An 18587-nucleotide genomic window follows, 5' to 3' on the forward strand; every position below is an offset into this window, starting at 1 on the left:
ATATTTTAAACTGCAATAATTATTTCATATTAAACATCATAATATTACATTTGTTTACAACAGTTTGATTTGAGGGTATAGCATACATTACTCAAAATGTCTATGTAATATAATATAGATAATAGATAATGTAATTCAATTTAAAACTAACTCATTGTTCTTAAAAATAGCATTATAATTACTAATTTACATATTTAATATTATAAAAATGCGAAATTAAGATTAATATTAATTTGAGGTAAGTTTGTCAGAGATAATGCATTACTCTACCAGGGTTTAAAAAAAAAACATGTTTGCAAGATAATTGGGAGTTATACATTAATACATTAATCTTTAAAATATAAAAATTTTGTTAATTAAAAAATATTAATTATTAATATAAAATGTATTTTAAAGTAAATCATTTTACGTATCATTGACAATTACCAATTGCATACAGTGGTATGGTGAACGACTAATGCAATTGTTTAGCCCCAAAATATATCTTGAATTTAAAAATTAAGATTTGTTTGGATATTGTGTAAAATTAATTATCACAGTATTTCTTTTTTATATTTAATTGTCGATGGCCTATGTTCGATAACAACAATTCTAAATTAGCATATAGTTTTATAAATTATGTTGTTGGGGAGTAATAGGTAGGTCATTGTTTGAATACTTTTCTTAGGATTTGAAACATGTTTATCATGCCACAGATTGCATATTTTGATTAATCTAATTCAATTTTGATAAAATTTAAAATTCCAATGACAATTAGATTAAATGGAAAATTTGGATCATCATGATTTGTACACCTCAAACATGTAACATATATTATAAAAATTATAAATAAATAAAAGTATAATAATATTACCCTAAAAATTAGTATTACCATGATGTAGAATAAAATTTTAACTTCAATTAATTTACAGTTATGTTTAGGGCTTGGAAGTTGATGCATTTTGCATTTTTTTTTGGAACTTTTTAGACGATGTTCTCTTGGCCAAAAATGTGTTTCATTAGTATGTAAATTTGAACAACTAATTTTTATTTTGCATTTTTTGGTATTTATTACTTTTTTGGTCATTTTCTCACATTTTTAGTCACTTTTACTAATTTCACTTTATTTCACTTCTTATTGTTTCTTTGTCGACCATTAAGCCAATAACATATATAAAACGTCTACTATATTTGTATTTTTTAATTTAATTCTTAAGGACATTTTATGTCATATTTTGAGTAATTTGTAAGCTTTGATAAAAGTAAATAGATTTTTATAGTAAAATAGAATACAAATTAAAAATAATATATTTTTATTAATTTAAAACAAATATTTATAATTTTTTTAGGCCATTTTTTAATGTTTATAAGGTCTTCCAAGCCCTAGTTATGTTACATAAAATATCCTAAAATTATAATTAATTAATTTGAAATAATTTTTAAGTTTAGGCACTAAATATATCATTCTCTAATTAAAGATAATAACAAGGGAGAAATAAAAGCTATAACAATGATTACATGTTTGAAAAATATAATTTAAGGTATAATTTTAAATAATTATCACAATTTATCCATAATACAACTTTTAAAGAAGCACTAGATTAGATATTTTATTTAATTCTCTAGTACATTTAATGAAATGATAAATAAATAAGTAATTGTAACTTTAAAAATACAATTCAAATTTATATTAAGATTCAATTTAAATTAAATGCACGTTAATTATAAATAATAATTTATACGAGCTATTACATAGAAAATACATATCCAGCTTTACAAAAATGCATGTTACTAAGATGAATTTTAACAATATAAATTAGTAAAAATATTACACAAACTGTATATTATGTGATATTTTTTATCTATTAATACAATTTATATGTATGGATTACATTTTTTATTTAAGAAGCACAAAGTTATATTGATTATACTATTAAATAAATAAAAATTAACTGTCTATACATATTTCAGAATGTGTAGCGTGATACATTGCTAAAAATGTAGTTTTAAAAGGTATCATACCAACAAAGACGATTAAAACATATAAACAAAAATATGTATAATATTATATATACAGTTTTTAATAACATATATTGAATTGCTTCATGGAAAAAATAATTTTATTGTTAAGTATTCCATTTGTATTCATCTCATAGTAAATGTTAAATATGATATTAGGTACCATGTAGTTATTGGTTGAATAGCCACTGCTAAAATCAGGAAGTATAATGTCCTCTTGCGCTTATACTCAACCATTACTACTGGTTGACCAACATTAGCAACTGTTGCAATTGAATTCAACTGCCATCTCATTGAAAATAACTAAAGATGAAAACATTTATACATGTTATTTCAATAGTTTGTCTTAAGAGTAATTTAAAAATATATTACCAAAAAATATATAAATGCAATTCCAATGTATAGTAAGGCAAAATAAAATGCAGTTTCACCTAAAAGTAACCCAATTGGAATACAGCTTATAATTCTGTAAATAATAAAAAAATATTAATATATTATTTGAGTTAAAATATATTAAATAGAAAGTATAATAAAGATAGTTTTTATAAAAATAGTAAGAAGGTATATATTTCAAAAACATACCCAAAATATTTGTATCCTGAATAAGCTGTTAGATCAAAAGCACGTAGTGAACTTTGTATATTTGTAACATATAGAGCCAATATTTCTACTAAAACCACTATTACTTCCCAGGCAAGAACACGAGAAGCTTGTACACTTAAAAGTTCTGGGCTAAATTGTCCATGTTTACCAAGTATGAGACCCAAAAACAGTAAATATCTGTAAAATAATCAATAATTTATTTATGATAGAAAAATAAATAAAATAGTTATGTTAGTCTTACGTTACAAAAGCTACAGTAGGAATATAAAGATCTGGTGCATTGACATCTGTTTTTGGTCTTGCTCGTCGACGATCATCAGTTTGTCCTGTTGATTCCAACATAATTGACCAATCCTTAAAAGCAATAAAATAAGTTAACTTTATTATTCAATACATTTAAAATCAATGACTTATTTTTTTTGAATATTTAATTTTTTGGTACAATGCCTGGAGAGCTACATGTACCATTGTTGGTACACGGGTCTTTACAAAAAAGTGTTATGTGTACCTACTATAGTACACGTAAATACAATTTAAACACAAGAAAATATTTCGTAGCCAACCAGGCAAATACATTTTTAATCAGCCTTTTGATATTTTATAATTTTTTATGTAAAAAAAATTTATAAAAAAAACAACAATAATTTTAAATAATGTATTAGAAAACAAGGCTGCTTTTTAAGTTAGCTCAAATGGCAGATAAACCTTATACCAAAAATTGGTACACACAACGGTTAACTTGTTAACTTACTGTATGAGCAAATGGAAATAATAATAAACCAAGTTTAGTGATCACATAACGGGTGTCTACAGCAAAATAACGTTTTATTTCTGAACTTATTCCGCTTGTATATTTTCCGACATTTTCATCAACTACTTGTCCCAAAATTTTCTGACCATATCGCACAGTAACTCCTGCTAAAAGAGGATTACTTCCAAATGCATCAACTAAATTATTTGAAGGGTTAAACATTGTTGGTTGAGTTTGTTGAGGATTTGGACCAGGACCTAAAATTATAAATTTAATTATTAAGTATCTAATTAAAAACATAATACAAATAATAATATTTAAATGGTAAGAGAAATCATGTGGATTATATATAATTTGTAAAAAATTATTGTTTTAAAATAACCTATATAATATTAACAATAATTATTAAAGCACAAAAAAAGATAATAACAACTTATAGATAAAAATTATTTAATTCTTAAAAAAGTTTAAATGTTAAATATCTTTACAAATTAATAACTATGAAGTATGAAATGAAAATTAGCTATCTTTCATACTTAAGTTAAAAACATAAATGTGAATAAAACAAGTTCTAGGATCTATTTATAAGTATCATAATGTAGGTAGAATTTTCAGAAATATAATTTATAACATGATAAAAACAATAATATAATATTTTAAATTTGAATAAATGAAACCTAATGCAGTGAAACTTCTGAATAGCAGACACTCTCGGTCACCAAAATTTTGTCTACTATTCAGAGAGGGTACATTTTTGAAATTCATATTAAAGTAAATGTTTTAAAGGAAAAAATATGCACTATGTTACATTTTAGTATAATATTTTAATAATTGACAAATTAGTCAAATAAAATATGAAAATATAAAAATTTCCATTATTTTTAATTTCTTTTTAAAAATAAATGTCTACTATTTGGAGGTTTTTATATTGAAAAGTAATGAAAAAGTCCCTGTCTCCAAGAAATCATTTATTAATGAGAGTTGTCGGTTAAGGGAGATTTCACTGTAATTGCTCGTTTAAAAGATTTTAACATTAAATATCTAAGTAATGAACATATATTAATTAAGAGGACGCCACACCAGCGAAAATACCGTACAAAAACATGCCAATTTGCCACCTACAAGCAGGACATTTGCTGCTGTATCAAATTATAATATAATATAAATACATTTTATTTTTTAAGTGCGTCAAATTTGCCGCTATAATCACTTGATTACTTTGCTTGTAGGGTAACCTGAGACTGATGTCCAATAAATAATTCTAATATAATTCATTAAAGTGATTCATAGATTTTATTATGGCCACAATTAGTAGTCATTTTAGTTAAAACCTACATAGCTACATTCGGATCAATAACATAATTGTTATAATCTGAGGAGCGTGAGTTGTATGCATATCATACTTTTATTTTATACATTACATAATATATAATTAGCAATTGCATTCAGTTGTAAAATAAATAATATACTTGATAAAGTTTTATTGTATTTTGAAATTGCATAACTATATTAAGCTATTCAAGATAGGTTAGGTTTAGTTAGATTGCATTTTTCAATAAAATAGAATTTAAGTCCTACGAAGGTAATGTATTTAAAAATAATAATTTAAAAGAAGAAGAAATGGTATTGTACCGGATTAAAATGTTTGTAAATTACATTAAGTCATATTTTATAATATTATTAACTTGGGAAAGAATGAAACAGTAAAATAATAACCATGATCCTATTTTTTAGGAAAGTTTTAATTTAGGAAATATTATTGTCTCAATAAATCATGACACAATTAGTGCATTATACATTTGATTCCATATTAAACTTAAATTATATTAATTTTGATAATAAAGCATTAGACGGAAGAACGGTTATTTATAGGAAAATACACATAACACTAATAAATAGTACAGTATTTTATAAGGAAAATATGAAAAATAAAATATAATTATAAAGAAACAATAAGAAGCAAGAAATTAAAATTCATAACTAACCTAACCTAACATAATACACATATTAGCTACAGGGGTCAATATTTTTCATATACTTAAAAACGCTCTTATACCAACAATGCTAGGGGCAGGGATACTCATTTCCCCCCTAGATCTGGCACTGATAGTTCCTAATTTTTTTTATAGTTAGATATGAAAAACTGTTACTGGTGGAAATAATGAATATAAAAAGCTTGATAGACAATTGTAACACAATATGCTGCTGATGTTAATAAAAATTAATTTTTGAGGATTTATGAAATTTAAGTAAATGATCAATGTTATCAATAAAATATTTATAATTCAATTTAAAACTAAATTTTTAATTAGGCGGGTAAATATCATTTTATGAGATTGTATTAATATTTAATACGAGCAGTTACTCATAATATATATTATATCTATTCTATAAACATATTATTATTATTAGCTGCAAATATTATATTTGTAATCATTTATATTTTATAGTATGGATAATCTCTATATCTTTATTTATTCGCATACAATTTCTACCATGAATAGCTTCATATTACTATTCTCAAATATAACCAGACATAACAAACTTTAAAATGGCTATATTTTTATCGATACAAATCATTAATGATAGCTACTAATTACTTGGTGTATAGTGTTGTCGATGATTTATATTATCTGTTGGCATTGATCCCATATATCCAAAATCATTATTTCCATATCCTTGTTGTGGTTGTGATGGAATTGATGTAAAATCGTTGTAATAGAATTGTTGTTGAGATGGCATAGTTTGAGGTTCTTGTGATGGAGAGTACATTGGTTGGGCATAGTTGTACTGTACTTGTTGTGCAGGTATACTATTCACATCTAAACCCGGTGTTTCCATAGGTCGTCGTGTTAGACGTTTGTTGCCGCTGTTACCAGGCATAGCTAATCAAGAAAAAAAAAGTATACAAAAGAGCTTACTATAATATAGAATACTAACATATATATGACTCACTGTTGAATGTGCTGTCGTTATAATTCATTATACTATCAATTAAAGTTAGCAATATTGAATTACTTTATAAAATGGCAGAGGATATGATACGAAGCGCATGCGATTATGAATAATTAAATAATATTCAAAACAAATACCGTACCAATGAAAATAATCTGAAAAATGCAAGTAAAACGACTTACAAATAAAGTCTCGTCATATACATTTTAGTTCGGTTCACGAATGAAATATTAAATTAAGGTATAATACTATAATTTTCTATAGCATTATCGCAGTATCGCTATTCATTATCACTAAACACGTTACACTCGTTCCAGATTCCAGATTCCAGACCAGTGGCCGCGTAAACGACAAATAAACTGATAATGAAGAATAAATTGTCATCTTTGATATTGTAGAGATGTGAACCAGGGTATTGGTATATTGTGGTGCCGCACTTACCACTACATGGAGTAATCATCGGTTATGTTTTACAGCCAACGGGCGTCTCTCATCTCACTCGTATCGTACTTCAATACGTTACTTGTTCCTCAGTATATTAGACATTAGTGACCAAGTACCAGTCATTTCGATCGGTTGTCGGCTTGATCACCTATATTAGCCTATTCCCTTCACCCCTCGCTTCTACACGGCGTCTCAGCATCAGCACAGTGGCTCACTCACACGACTACGCGAGTCACACTCATACGAGTCACACGGCTCGACAGTCATTATTGTTTTGTGTTTACCATTCTCAATTTTTCCGTTTTAAGTTGTAACTACTCATTAAACTGTTGAAGTGTTCCTTCAGTAAAGAGAGCTGGTTCTAGCAAAAGAGGATTCGTTTTTTGGTTCGTACGACGTACACGCCGTCGAACCAAAAGGTAAGCATTAATTTATATAATTTCTAATCGCTGACAATTGTGAAATTTAATTAACGCGTTCTCATCCTTGGTTATTCGTTCTCGCGACAATTTATAAATTGCGGACCCGTTCGAAATAGAATTGTTTTATTTTGATTTAAAATTGTAGTAAATAGGAAGCGACGATCGCTAATCGGCTATACCAAAGTGTTGTGTTCTTTGGTAAATCATATTCGTTGAGGCTACACGAGGAATGTAATGACGCCATTTTTATTCGCGTCTTGTACAATATATCTACCATCGTGCAATACTCGATCATTTTCCGTCGTTATTTTATTCATTGTAAATACATTTAACATCCTTCGTGGTTTTATCAGTATTTGTTGCAAATTTAGCGTTTGGGACAGACTTTTAAGCCATTGCTCAGAAAGTGTTGTATTTTCGGGCAAGTCGTATTCACTTCACCGTGATTACTATTATTATGGCGTCGACTACAGATTGACTTGGTCGAATGTCAGAGCTATACTATCTATCTATTGACTATCTCCCTATCGTCGTTAAATATTCGATTTTTTGCCGTCGTTATTCAATTCATCATGAATAAATTGTTTTTTGTTTTTGGACATGGGATCTTTCGTTTCGATATATTATTTTAAACAGCCCGCGCCTAGTCGAAAGTATTAGTAAATTCCCGCGCACGGTTGTCGGCGATGTGCCGACGCCGGTTTTTCGTCACTCAAAAATTCGTCGCACAAACAGCTCAGAGGAGTAGAGTACGCGGCGCTGTTCACCGGTAACGCGGCGTCGGTCGATACACGAGTACCACCCGGTGTGGTATATAGGTACACCAGTAACGACCGGACGCCATATTTTGCCAAGTGTGGGGTACAAACTACCAAGTAATAACTAATAACTCCGGTTCGTCAGTTGTACTATTGTAGTCAAGCCAGTCCCGCGTTTGTTTGTCTTCCGGTGTTGTTTTTTATTAATGTTTTCCCCTCTGTAGTGTGTGTCGTTATTTGTTAATATTTTAATTTTTAACAGCGGTCGCAGTCGCAACGGCGTCGTTCATTTGTTTGTTACGCAATGGCCGCCGTCTCACGATCCGCTTGTTCATGTAATTTGACTGCGCGCGTTTTTTATTTTTTTTTTTTTGTTATCTGTAACTGAATTGTTTTGAGTAGTGCATCATCGTTTTGTTTAAAACTCAAATTTTCTTTACTTCACAAGTAATTATTCGTTTTTTTTATTAATTATATTTTATATTATTTGATACATTCACATTTATTTATTCATAGTGATGGTTTTAATAAGCATTTATCATAGTATTAAGTGATAAAATATATCGACTAGCTCTGTCCATTTATTGTTTAACTATTATAAATTAAAATGTAATATCTGTTTATTTTCTACATTAAATAATTCCTAGTAGGTATAGGTATATACAATATTAAAATTTGAATTATCATAAAATAACATCATTCAAATATAGATAAATTTCATACTAAGTAAATTTACTCTAATATTAACCCGTCATTAGTCACATGGTGAGAAAATCTCTCATATTCTATCATATTCTCTTATATCTATCATTTTTTTTTACCACTGTCTTTGATATTAGTTTATTGACTATTAGTTATACTATACCTTATCAAATACTCCTCGTAATGTTAGAACTCCATAAAGAAATTTTGTAATACTAAAATTTGGTATAAAAACAGTAGCAAAATATGCTAAAACTGCGACTCCTGTATATGTAATAAGCAAATTCAAGAATAAAATATTTTTTTCCCTTTTTTTTAGTATTAACAATAATATGTTAATGCACGATTATTTAAATTGTTATGTGTAATGTATATATTTTTAAATGCTCATTTATATAATAAATGTGTTTTGGTAGTTTAAAACATATTATATGACATTTAAAGAAGCTGAGAGAATCTCTCACCGCGCGACCAAAGAAGTACAAAAAAAAGACCCGACTAATGACGGGTTAAAAATAACAAAGTTAAATGTGAACTATTGAATAGATTTGGTATGCTCAGCACTTGTAAGACGGACACAACAAATGCTGGTGTAGTATCTTCTTCAGTTAATACTGTTAATGAGTAGATTACACATTTTTATGTAACAATACATTTTTTTCCTTTTTATTTTTTGGATTATTTTTACCTATATAAATTGTATGCATACCTATTGGTTTTTAATTAAATTTCAGATGGCTTTCAAAATCTAATAAAGGTATAACATAGTATTTTGCATGAGTAGGAAATTGTAATAATACATTTTGTTTACAACAAATTTATTGTTTTTTAAAGGAAGTAAACTTCTTGTCCATAGGTTTATTAAGCAATTTCATTAAAACAATTTTTTTTTTTTGCATTCAGTACTTATTTAAGTTTAATTAATTTTTATCTAATACTGTAATTAATAATTATATACTTTTTTTTGCATAACTATAGTCAATTACAATACTCTTATACATAAAAATGTGTAGTCTATTGACAAGTATTGATAACATTGTAAATTACATGGTTTATGTATATATTGTTGATTTTAATTTTGCTTGAAATGTTTGTATAGATTACTTATAGATTTGTATAGTTATTAATTTCCATATAACTTTGACCTATTGAATTTCTTAAAGTTCTAAGGCATTTTTAGAAATTAATTTCCACTAAATCTTTAATTTTTTGATACTATTTAAATTTTAATCAAGTACTGATTTCAACAACTCTATTTGTAACAATCTATCTTATATTAAAGTATCTACCTAGTTGTTTCTATTTAGGTTTATAATTTTGTTTATTCCTCAGTCGTTACTAGGTAGAGGACTTGTAGCCATTATAAATCATCAAATGTGAATACCCAAAATATTCATTTATATGTAAAATAAAAAATATTTCTAAAATATGCGTTTTTAAGATTAAAACAAGAATATTTTTTATTTATTTTTGTATTTTATTTAATTGGTTAACTGAATTAATTATTTTAGTTAAAATTTAGTTGTAATACATGTTACAACTTTAAGTATTAAATTACCAGTAATACGACATCATATCGTCAATGATTATCTATACCTACCAGAGGTCACCAACTGACAGACCGAAAACACTTTTTTACGGACCCTTATCCGTGGAATAGATTTTAAAATTTGCATAATATAAATAAATAAAAATTATAAGTATGTCATATAAAATTTATATTATTACGACAAAAAAATTAAATTAATTTTTATTGAACAAATGCATAAATAAATCAATATAAATACTAAAAAAATGTATTTCTTAACGTGTACAAATTATTAAAACTGGTTAGGGTCCGCAGCCAGTATAGTAAGTTTCAAAATGGACCTCCATAGAAATTAGTTGGTGACCTGACCCCTGGTCTATACTATCTAGTATATATTAATAAAAGTAATATATTGCAAATTAATTATATCATCTTATTAACGATCTTCAAGCACTTCTAAGAAAAATGTGTGCTCCCCAAACAGTTAAAAATCATATTATATGACAAAAATTAAATATAAATTTATGTTTTGGTTGTATTGTTAAAATGAAAACATTGGTATAGAAATATTGATAAAATTATTAATTGAGTTAAAATATGTCTTCAAAGGAATAAAATGGAAAAAATATGCATTTATATCCAAAATAAAATTTTAAAACTAGCTTTGTGAAAGTATGAAATGCATTTATTTTGCACTCTACTAATTTTGTGATTGCAAAACAAATATACAAATGCTACAAGTCCTCTGCCTTAGTCATTACTTTGATAGTAGATTTTTAATGTATAATTTAACATAGCAAATATCTATTATAAATTAAACTTTATAGTTATGTATAGTTATAAATTAGAAAAAATTTTTTTTATAGATAAAATGGGTCTCTGTTTTCTTTGTGATGCAAAATTGTTTGGTGAACGTACACGAGTCTGTTCAAGCATTACACCTCATAGTAATGTACCGTATCCAGAAAAGATAGTTGAACTTCTTGGAGATGAATTTGTTGTTATTGTTACCCCTGCTGATCACATGTGCAAAAAATGCACATCACTTTTGACTCATATGGACAAGTTGGAAAATGATTTGAAACTTGTTAAAAATGCAATGTTGTCATATATACAGAAGAAATATGGAATATTGCCTCCTGATCAGGCTGTTAAGGGTGTTGAGGTAAGAATATTGCCTACTTAAACAAGTTACATTTTTATGGAAAACATATTTTTATCTTTTATTTAGATTGTCAATGGACACTTAAAGGCAGAAGAGCAACTAGAACAGGGTCAGCGTAAAGTACCTAGTGGTCTAACAGTAGGAGTTTCTCCCACTGTGACTACTGCTGCCGCTAGTTCAGTTCAAACCCCATTAAAAATGTTAAAAACACCACAGCAGCAGCAGCAACACCAACCACAACATCATCAACAACAATCACCACAACAAGATGGTGCTAACAAAATGAAAATATACAAATGCGGTTTTTGTACATTTCAATCAAAAGAACTTGGACATGTTAGGTATGTACATTATTTAATATTGTTTTAAAGATTTTATTTATGCTTTTATTATAGATTTCATATGCGCACTCATATGAATAAAAAAGAACCCGAAAAACCTATTCTTAATCAATCAGCGGCTAAAGCATTAACTCCGGTAAGAAAATATGCTATTACTATATAAATTTAGTTTAAAATCAATTAATGCTTTTGTAGTCCACGTTTTAATTTTGCTGTTAGAACACCTTTATTTGACATTTACAACTCATTCATTTGCATATATTTACTTAATTACATAACTTAAATTGTATTTTGTTTCATGCAATAATAGTTTTAAAATATTTATTATGGTACTATAATATATCTCATTGACTATTATTGCAGTGAAAGACTACAGTTAATAATTTGAAATACAATTTGATTCCTTAGTTGATATAAATTTAAATATATTAAATATTTAAATTTAATTTAGGTACCACAACAAAAAAAACGACTCTATAGGTGTCAAGTATGTTCCAAATCATTTGACAGTCGAATGAATTGTCTTGATCACATTCAGAAAGACCATAATCAACCAACTGCATCAACGTCTAATGGGGTAATGAAAAATTAAATTTCAACAAATCTTCTCATATTTTAACTAATTTATCTTATTTTTAGGAAAGAGAAACTGAAGATTCTCGTCCGGTTACTACAACTAAAGCAACCAAGCCGGAACCATCCAAGACTCAAGAAAATAATCAACAAGCGGAGACTCCTATGGATGTAGACGATAATCAAAGAGGTCACAAACAAGGAACTGTAGATACGGATATGATGTTGAATGACAATGTCCCTACTGAAGGATCTGCAGATAACGAACAAGAAGAAGAAACTGAAAATGCAGGCGAAGAAGAAGAAACTGAAAACTCTCAGGACAATAAGACAGTAAAAGAAGGTAAATCCATAAAAAAATCTGAATCTGGGCAAGAAGAAGCCACAGGAGAAGAAGAAGGGGATGAAGAAGATACAGCTGTGCCTGAACAAGAAGAACCAGATCAAGAAATTCCGGACAGTGTTGAGAAAGATGTTGATGAAGACAGTGCGAATGCAGAGAACAAGACAGGAGACTTAGACATAGAATCCATGTTAGCCGCAATTCATAATGATAATCCTACAAACAGCGAGGATTCAGAAAACAAAGTTTAAGGTTTTTACAACTTATTTAAAAGTTAGAAATCAGTTTTGAATATAAAGGATTAAATTAATAATTTATTATTCTCTTAGGGTTTTATTATATTTTTACAATAACTATTTTTAAGGAACTTAGTTTAGGAGACTATACTATTTATTTTATTAATAGACTTAACCAAATTAATTTTATATATATGCACATATATATATATATATACTGAAATGACTAAAATAAGAAGTACAATTAAAAAAAAAAACACTCAAAAATGATTCATAGCTTTTGAATAAAAATCAATTTCATTTGCAGATAAAACAATAACTATTAAAATTTAAATCTTGTGCTGCTTAATTATAAAATAAAATTTCAAAAACCACTGGTTTCTATTACTATAACAAGTATTATTGTCTGATATTTGTGATTAAGGTTATTTTTAAAAGAAATTATTGAGTTACCCTCAATAGGTAAAATAGTAAATACTAATATGGACACCAACCCTCGTTTTACTTTTAAGATAAGTTCAAAAGCATATAATTATGTATGAATATTTGTAATAGTTTTAATAACATTACCTAAATCAATAATAGGACAAATGTTTATCATTCTATGAAACAAAAAACAAAACAAACTGAAATAATAGTATATAAAAAATAATATTTATTTATTAGAATCTATAGTAGTTATACATTTTACTTAATTATTTCTAATCAATTAAATCCTCAATGTATAAGTTAATATTACATAACAATATTCAATTTTAAACGTTACACACAAAACCCAAAAATTATTTTTAGGACAAGCTCATTGGCTGGCATTTAAACATAAAAGATTCCTTGTGATAGTTTTAATAATTTATGTTAAAATCAATAATTATATTAATATTAGACTAACTTAGCATACTGTAAAATAAAAAATAAAATTAAAAAAGAATCTATAAAGAAATTTTAAAAAGTAATTATTAGTTTGTAGTATTTTCAAAGGTATTAATTTTAGTTTATTTTTTGTAATATATGAACTCCTAAATGTATAAGTGACTATTACATAGTAATATGCAGAGATGTTAACAATTCACAATTATAATTTTAAGGACAAGTTCAGAGGCATTTAAAGCCAGAATCTCTGTCATAGTTTTAATTATTTTTGTTTAATCAATATTAATATTAACATTAGACTAACTTAGTATATCGTAAAATAGAAAAATAAAATTCAAAATTAATCTTTAAAAAAAATTTAAAAAGTAAAACCCAAAAAAATTATTATTTTGTAGTACCTTCATAGGTTATTAATTCTAGTTTATTTTTATATTTTATGAAATCCTAAATGTATAAGTGAATATTACATAGTAATATGCAGAGATGTTAACAATTCAACTATCATTATTTTAAGGACAAGTTCAGAGGCATTTAGTGCCAGAATCTCTGTCATAGTTTTAATTATTTTTGTTTTAATTAATAATAATATTAACATTAAATTAACTTAGTATATCGAAAAATATAAAAATTAAATTCAAAAAAAAATAATTATTTTGTAGTACCTTCATAGGTTATTAATTTTAGTTTATTTTTGTAATTTATAAAATCCTAAAGCCATAAGTGACTATTACATAGTAATATGCGGAGATTTAAACAATTAACAAATTATTATTTTAAGGACAAGTTCAGAGGCATTTAAAGCCAGAATCTCTGTCATAGTTTTAATTATTTTTGTTTAATCAATATTAATATTAACATTAGACTAACTTAGTATATCGTAAAATAGAAAAATAAAATTCAAAATTAATCTTTAAAAAAAAATTTAAAAAGTAAAACCCAAAAAAATTATTATTTTGTAGTACCTTCATAGGTTATTAATTCTAGTTTATTTTTATATTTTATGAAATCCTAAATCCATAGGTGAATATTACATAGTAATATTCAGTTGTTTATTATATTCAAATCATTATTTTAAGGACAAGTTCAGAGGCATTTAATGCCAGAATCTCTGTCATAGTTTTAATTATTATTTTTTAATTAATAATAATATTAACATTAAATTAACTTAGTATATCGAAAAATATAAAAATTAAATTAAAAAAAAAATTATTATTTTGTAGTACCTTCATAGGTTATTAATTTTAGTTTATTTTTGTAATTTATAAAATCCTAAAGCCATAAGTGACTATTACATAGTAATATGCGGAGATTTAAACAATTAACAAATTATTATTTTAAGGACAAGTTCAGAGGCATTTAAAGCCAGAATCTCTGTCATAGTTTTAATTATTTTTGTTTAATCAATATTAATATTAACATTAGACTAACTTAGTATATCGTAAAATAGAAAAATAAAATTCAAAACTAATCTTTAAAAAAAATTTAAAAAGTAAAACCCAAAAAAATTATTATTTTGTAGTACCTTCATAGGTTATTAATTCTAGTTTATTTTTATATTTTATGAAATCCTAAATCCATAGGTGAATATTACATAGTAATATGCGGAGATTTAAACAATTAACAAATTATTATTTTAAGGACAAGTTCAGAGGCATTTAAAGCCAGAATCTCTGTCATAGTTTTAATTATTTTTGTTTAATCAATATTAATATTAACATTAGACTAACTTAGTATATCGTAAAATAGAAAAATAAAATTCAAAATTAATCTTTAAAAAAAATTTAAAAAGTAAAACCCAAAAAAATTATTATTTTGTAGTACCTTCATAGGTTATTAATTCTAGTTTATTTTTATATTTTATGAAATCCTAAATCCATAGGTGAATATTACATAGTAATATGCAGAGATGTTAACAATTCAACAATCATTATTTTAAGGACAAGTTCAGAGGCATTTAAAGCCAGAATCTCTGTCATAGTTTTAATTATTTTTGTTTAATCAATATTAATATTAACATTAGACTAACTTAGTATATCGTAAAATAGAAAAATAAAATTCAAAATTAATCTTTAAAAAAAATTTAAAAAGTAAAACCCAAAAAAATTATTATTTTGTAGTACCTTCATAGGTTATTAATTCTAGTTTATTTTTATATTTTATGAAATCCTAAATTCATAGGTGAATATTACATAGTAATATGCAGAGATGTTAACAATTCAACAATCATTATTTTAAGGACAAGTTCAGAGGCATTTAAAGCCAGAATCTCTGTCATAGTTTTAATTATTTTTGTTTAATCAATATTAATATTAACATTAGACTAACTTAGTATATCGTAAAATAGAAAAATAAAATTCAAAATTAATCTTTAAAAAAAATTTAAAAAGTAAAACCCAAAAAAATTATTATTTTGTAGTACCTTCATAGGTTATTAATTCTAGTTTATTTTTATATTTTATGAAATCCTAAATCCATAGGTGAATATTACATGGTAATATTCAGTTGTTTATTATATTCAAATCATTATTTTAAGGACAAGTTCAGAAGCATTTAAAGCCAGAATCTCTGTCATAGTTTTAATTATTTTTGTTTAATCAATATTAATATTAACATTAGACTAACTTAGTATATCGTAAAATAGAAAAATAAAATTCAAAATTAATCTTTAAAAAAAATTTAAAAAGTAAAACCCAAAAAAATTATTATTTTGTATTACCTTCATAGGTTATTAATTCTAGTTTATTTTTATATTTTATGAAATCCTAAATCCATAGGTGAATATTACATAGTAATATTCAGTTGTTTATTATATTCAAATCATTATTTTAAGGACAAGTTCAGAGGCATTTAATGCCAGAATCTCTGTCATAGTTTTAATTATTATTTTTTAATTAATAATAATATTAACATTAAATTAACTTAGTATATCGAAAAATATAAAAATTAAATTCAAAAAAAATAATTATTTTGTAGTACCTTTATAGGTTATTAATTTTAGTTTAGTTTTGTAATTTTTAAAATCCTAAAGCCATAAGTGACTATTACATAGTAATATGCAGAGGTTTAAACAATTAACAAATTATTATTTTAAGGACAAGTTCAGAGGCATTTAATGCCAGAATCTCTGTCATAGTTTTAATTATTTTTGTTTAACCAATATTAATATAAACATTAGACTAACTTGATATATCGTAAAATAGAAAAATCAAATCAAAAAGTCTTTAAAAAAATTTTAAAAAGTAAAATCCAAAAAAATAATTATTCTGTAGTACCTTCATAGGTTATTAGTTTTAGTTTATTTTTATATTTTATGAAATCCTGGATTAAGTGACTATTACAAAGTAATATGCAGACATGTTAACAATTAACAAATTATTATTTTAAGGACAAGTTCAGAGGCCTTTATTGCCAGAATCTCTGTCATACTTTAATTATTTTTGTTTAATTAATAATTATGTTAATATTAGACTAACTTAACATACTGTAAAATAGAAAAAGAAAATTCAAAAAGAAACTATAAAAAAAATTATATTGTAGTATCTTCATAAGTTTTTAATTTTAGTTTATTTTTTGTAATATATGAATTCCTAAATGTATAAGTGAATATTACATTGTAATATGTGGTTGTTGATTATGTTCATTATTTTAAGGACAAGTTCAGGGGCATTTATTGCCAGAATCTCTGTCATAGTTTTAAGTATTTTTGTTTAATCAATTATAATATTAACATAAGACTAACTTAGTATATCTTAAAATAGAAAAATAAATTTCAAAAAGTATCTAAAAAAAATTTTAAAAAGTAAAATTCAAAAATATAATTATTTTGTAGTACCCTCATAAGTTATTAATTTTAGTTTATATTTTGTAATTTATGAAATCCTACATGTATAAGTGAATATTACATTGTAATATGCAGTTGTTGACTTTACTCATTATTTTAAGGACAAGTTCAGGGGCATTTATTGCCAGAATCTCTGTCGTAGTTTTAAGTATTTTTGTTTAATCAATTATAATATTAACATTAGACTAACTTAGTATATCTTAAAATAGAAAAATAAATTTCAAAAAGTATCTAAAAAAAAAATTTAAAAAGTAAAATTCAAAAATATAATTATTTTGTAGTACCCTCATAAGTTATTAATTTTAGTTTATATTTTGTAATTTATGAAATCCTAAATCCATAAGTGACTATTACATTGTAATATGCAGTTGTTGACTTTACTCATTATTTTAAGGACAAGTTCAGGGGCATTTATTGCCAGAATCTCTGTCATAGTTTTAAGTATTTTTGTTTAATCAATTATAATATTAACATTAGACTAACTTAGTATATCTTAAAATAGAAAAATAAATTTAAAAAGTAAAATCCAAAAAAAATTTTTTTTTGAAGTACCTTCATAAGTTTTTAATTTTAGTTTATTTTTTGTAATTTATGAAATTCTAAATGTATAAGTGAATATAACATAATAATATTCAGTTGTTGATTGTACTCACAAAAACCAAAACATTATTGTATGGACTAGTTTATTGTATTGTAAGTAGTAGTTATTCATTTATTATTATTATTTTTTAAGATATTGTATTCTAAATTTATAAAATAGTGTCTATATTTAATAATAAAAAAAATATTTTGGTGTAAAGTTCTTTTATTTTACTTTTCCTTTTAGAAGTATATAAATATGTATGATTTGTTGTCATATATTTTTGTAGCATCAGCCAAATCAATAGTTGTAGTATCATAAAAAAAAAAAAATGGTAGTTCAAATAAAAACTATATTTATTAGTAGCTAGTTATTAATTATCTTTTTACAACATTTGAAAGTTATGATATTTGAAATGTGTAACTTAATAATGGATAATTATATTCATGATAATGATTTAATATACTAGTAATATTT

The 18587-nt window shown here is 25.1% G+C and overlaps 2 protein-coding genes across 5 annotated transcripts; one reads left to right on the forward strand and one right to left on the reverse strand.

Annotated features, from left to right (window-relative positions):
- Positions 1-1493: 1493 nt before the first annotated feature.
- Positions 1494-6658, reverse strand: LOC132926995 (protein YIF1B). 3 transcript variants are annotated; one of them, XM_060991437.1, is made up of 7 exons: positions 6450-6658; positions 5953-6237; positions 3353-3609; positions 2843-2955; positions 2581-2778; positions 2371-2464; positions 1494-2301 (listed from the first exon to the last, which is right to left on the reverse strand). In XM_060991437.1, the coding sequence occupies exons 2-7, from the start codon at positions 6233-6235 to the stop codon at positions 2125-2127; spliced, it is 1122 nt and encodes a 373-aa protein (XP_060847420.1). In that variant the 5' UTR covers positions 6236-6237; positions 6450-6658; the 3' UTR covers positions 1494-2124. The 3 variants fall into 3 exon arrangements, with proteins under 3 accessions (XP_060847420.1, XP_060847418.1, XP_060847419.1); XM_060991435.1 differs by having other exon boundaries at positions 6293-6658; XM_060991436.1 differs by having other exon boundaries at positions 6308-6657.
- Positions 6659-6956: 298 nt separating this feature from the next.
- On the forward strand, positions 6957-18329 carry LOC132926994 (zinc finger protein 507-like). 2 transcript variants are annotated; one of them, XM_060991432.1, is made up of 6 exons: positions 6957-7170; positions 11028-11326; positions 11393-11667; positions 11722-11803; positions 12119-12244; positions 12307-18329. In XM_060991432.1, exons 2-6 carry the CDS (start codon positions 11033-11035, stop codon positions 12832-12834), a joined length of 1305 nt encoding a protein of 434 aa, XP_060847415.1. In that variant the 5' UTR covers positions 6957-7170; positions 11028-11032; the 3' UTR covers positions 12835-18329. The 2 variants fall into 2 exon arrangements, with proteins under 2 accessions (XP_060847415.1, XP_060847416.1); XM_060991433.1 differs by lacking the exon at positions 6957-7170 and adding an exon at positions 8083-8378.
- The last annotated feature ends 258 nt before the right edge of the window (positions 18330-18587 follow it).

Source organism: Rhopalosiphum padi, chromosome 3, assembly GCF_020882245.1.
Source record: "Rhopalosiphum padi isolate XX-2018 chromosome 3, ASM2088224v1, whole genome shotgun sequence".
Classification (NCBI taxonomy): Eukaryota; Metazoa; Arthropoda; class Insecta; order Hemiptera; family Aphididae; genus Rhopalosiphum; species Rhopalosiphum padi.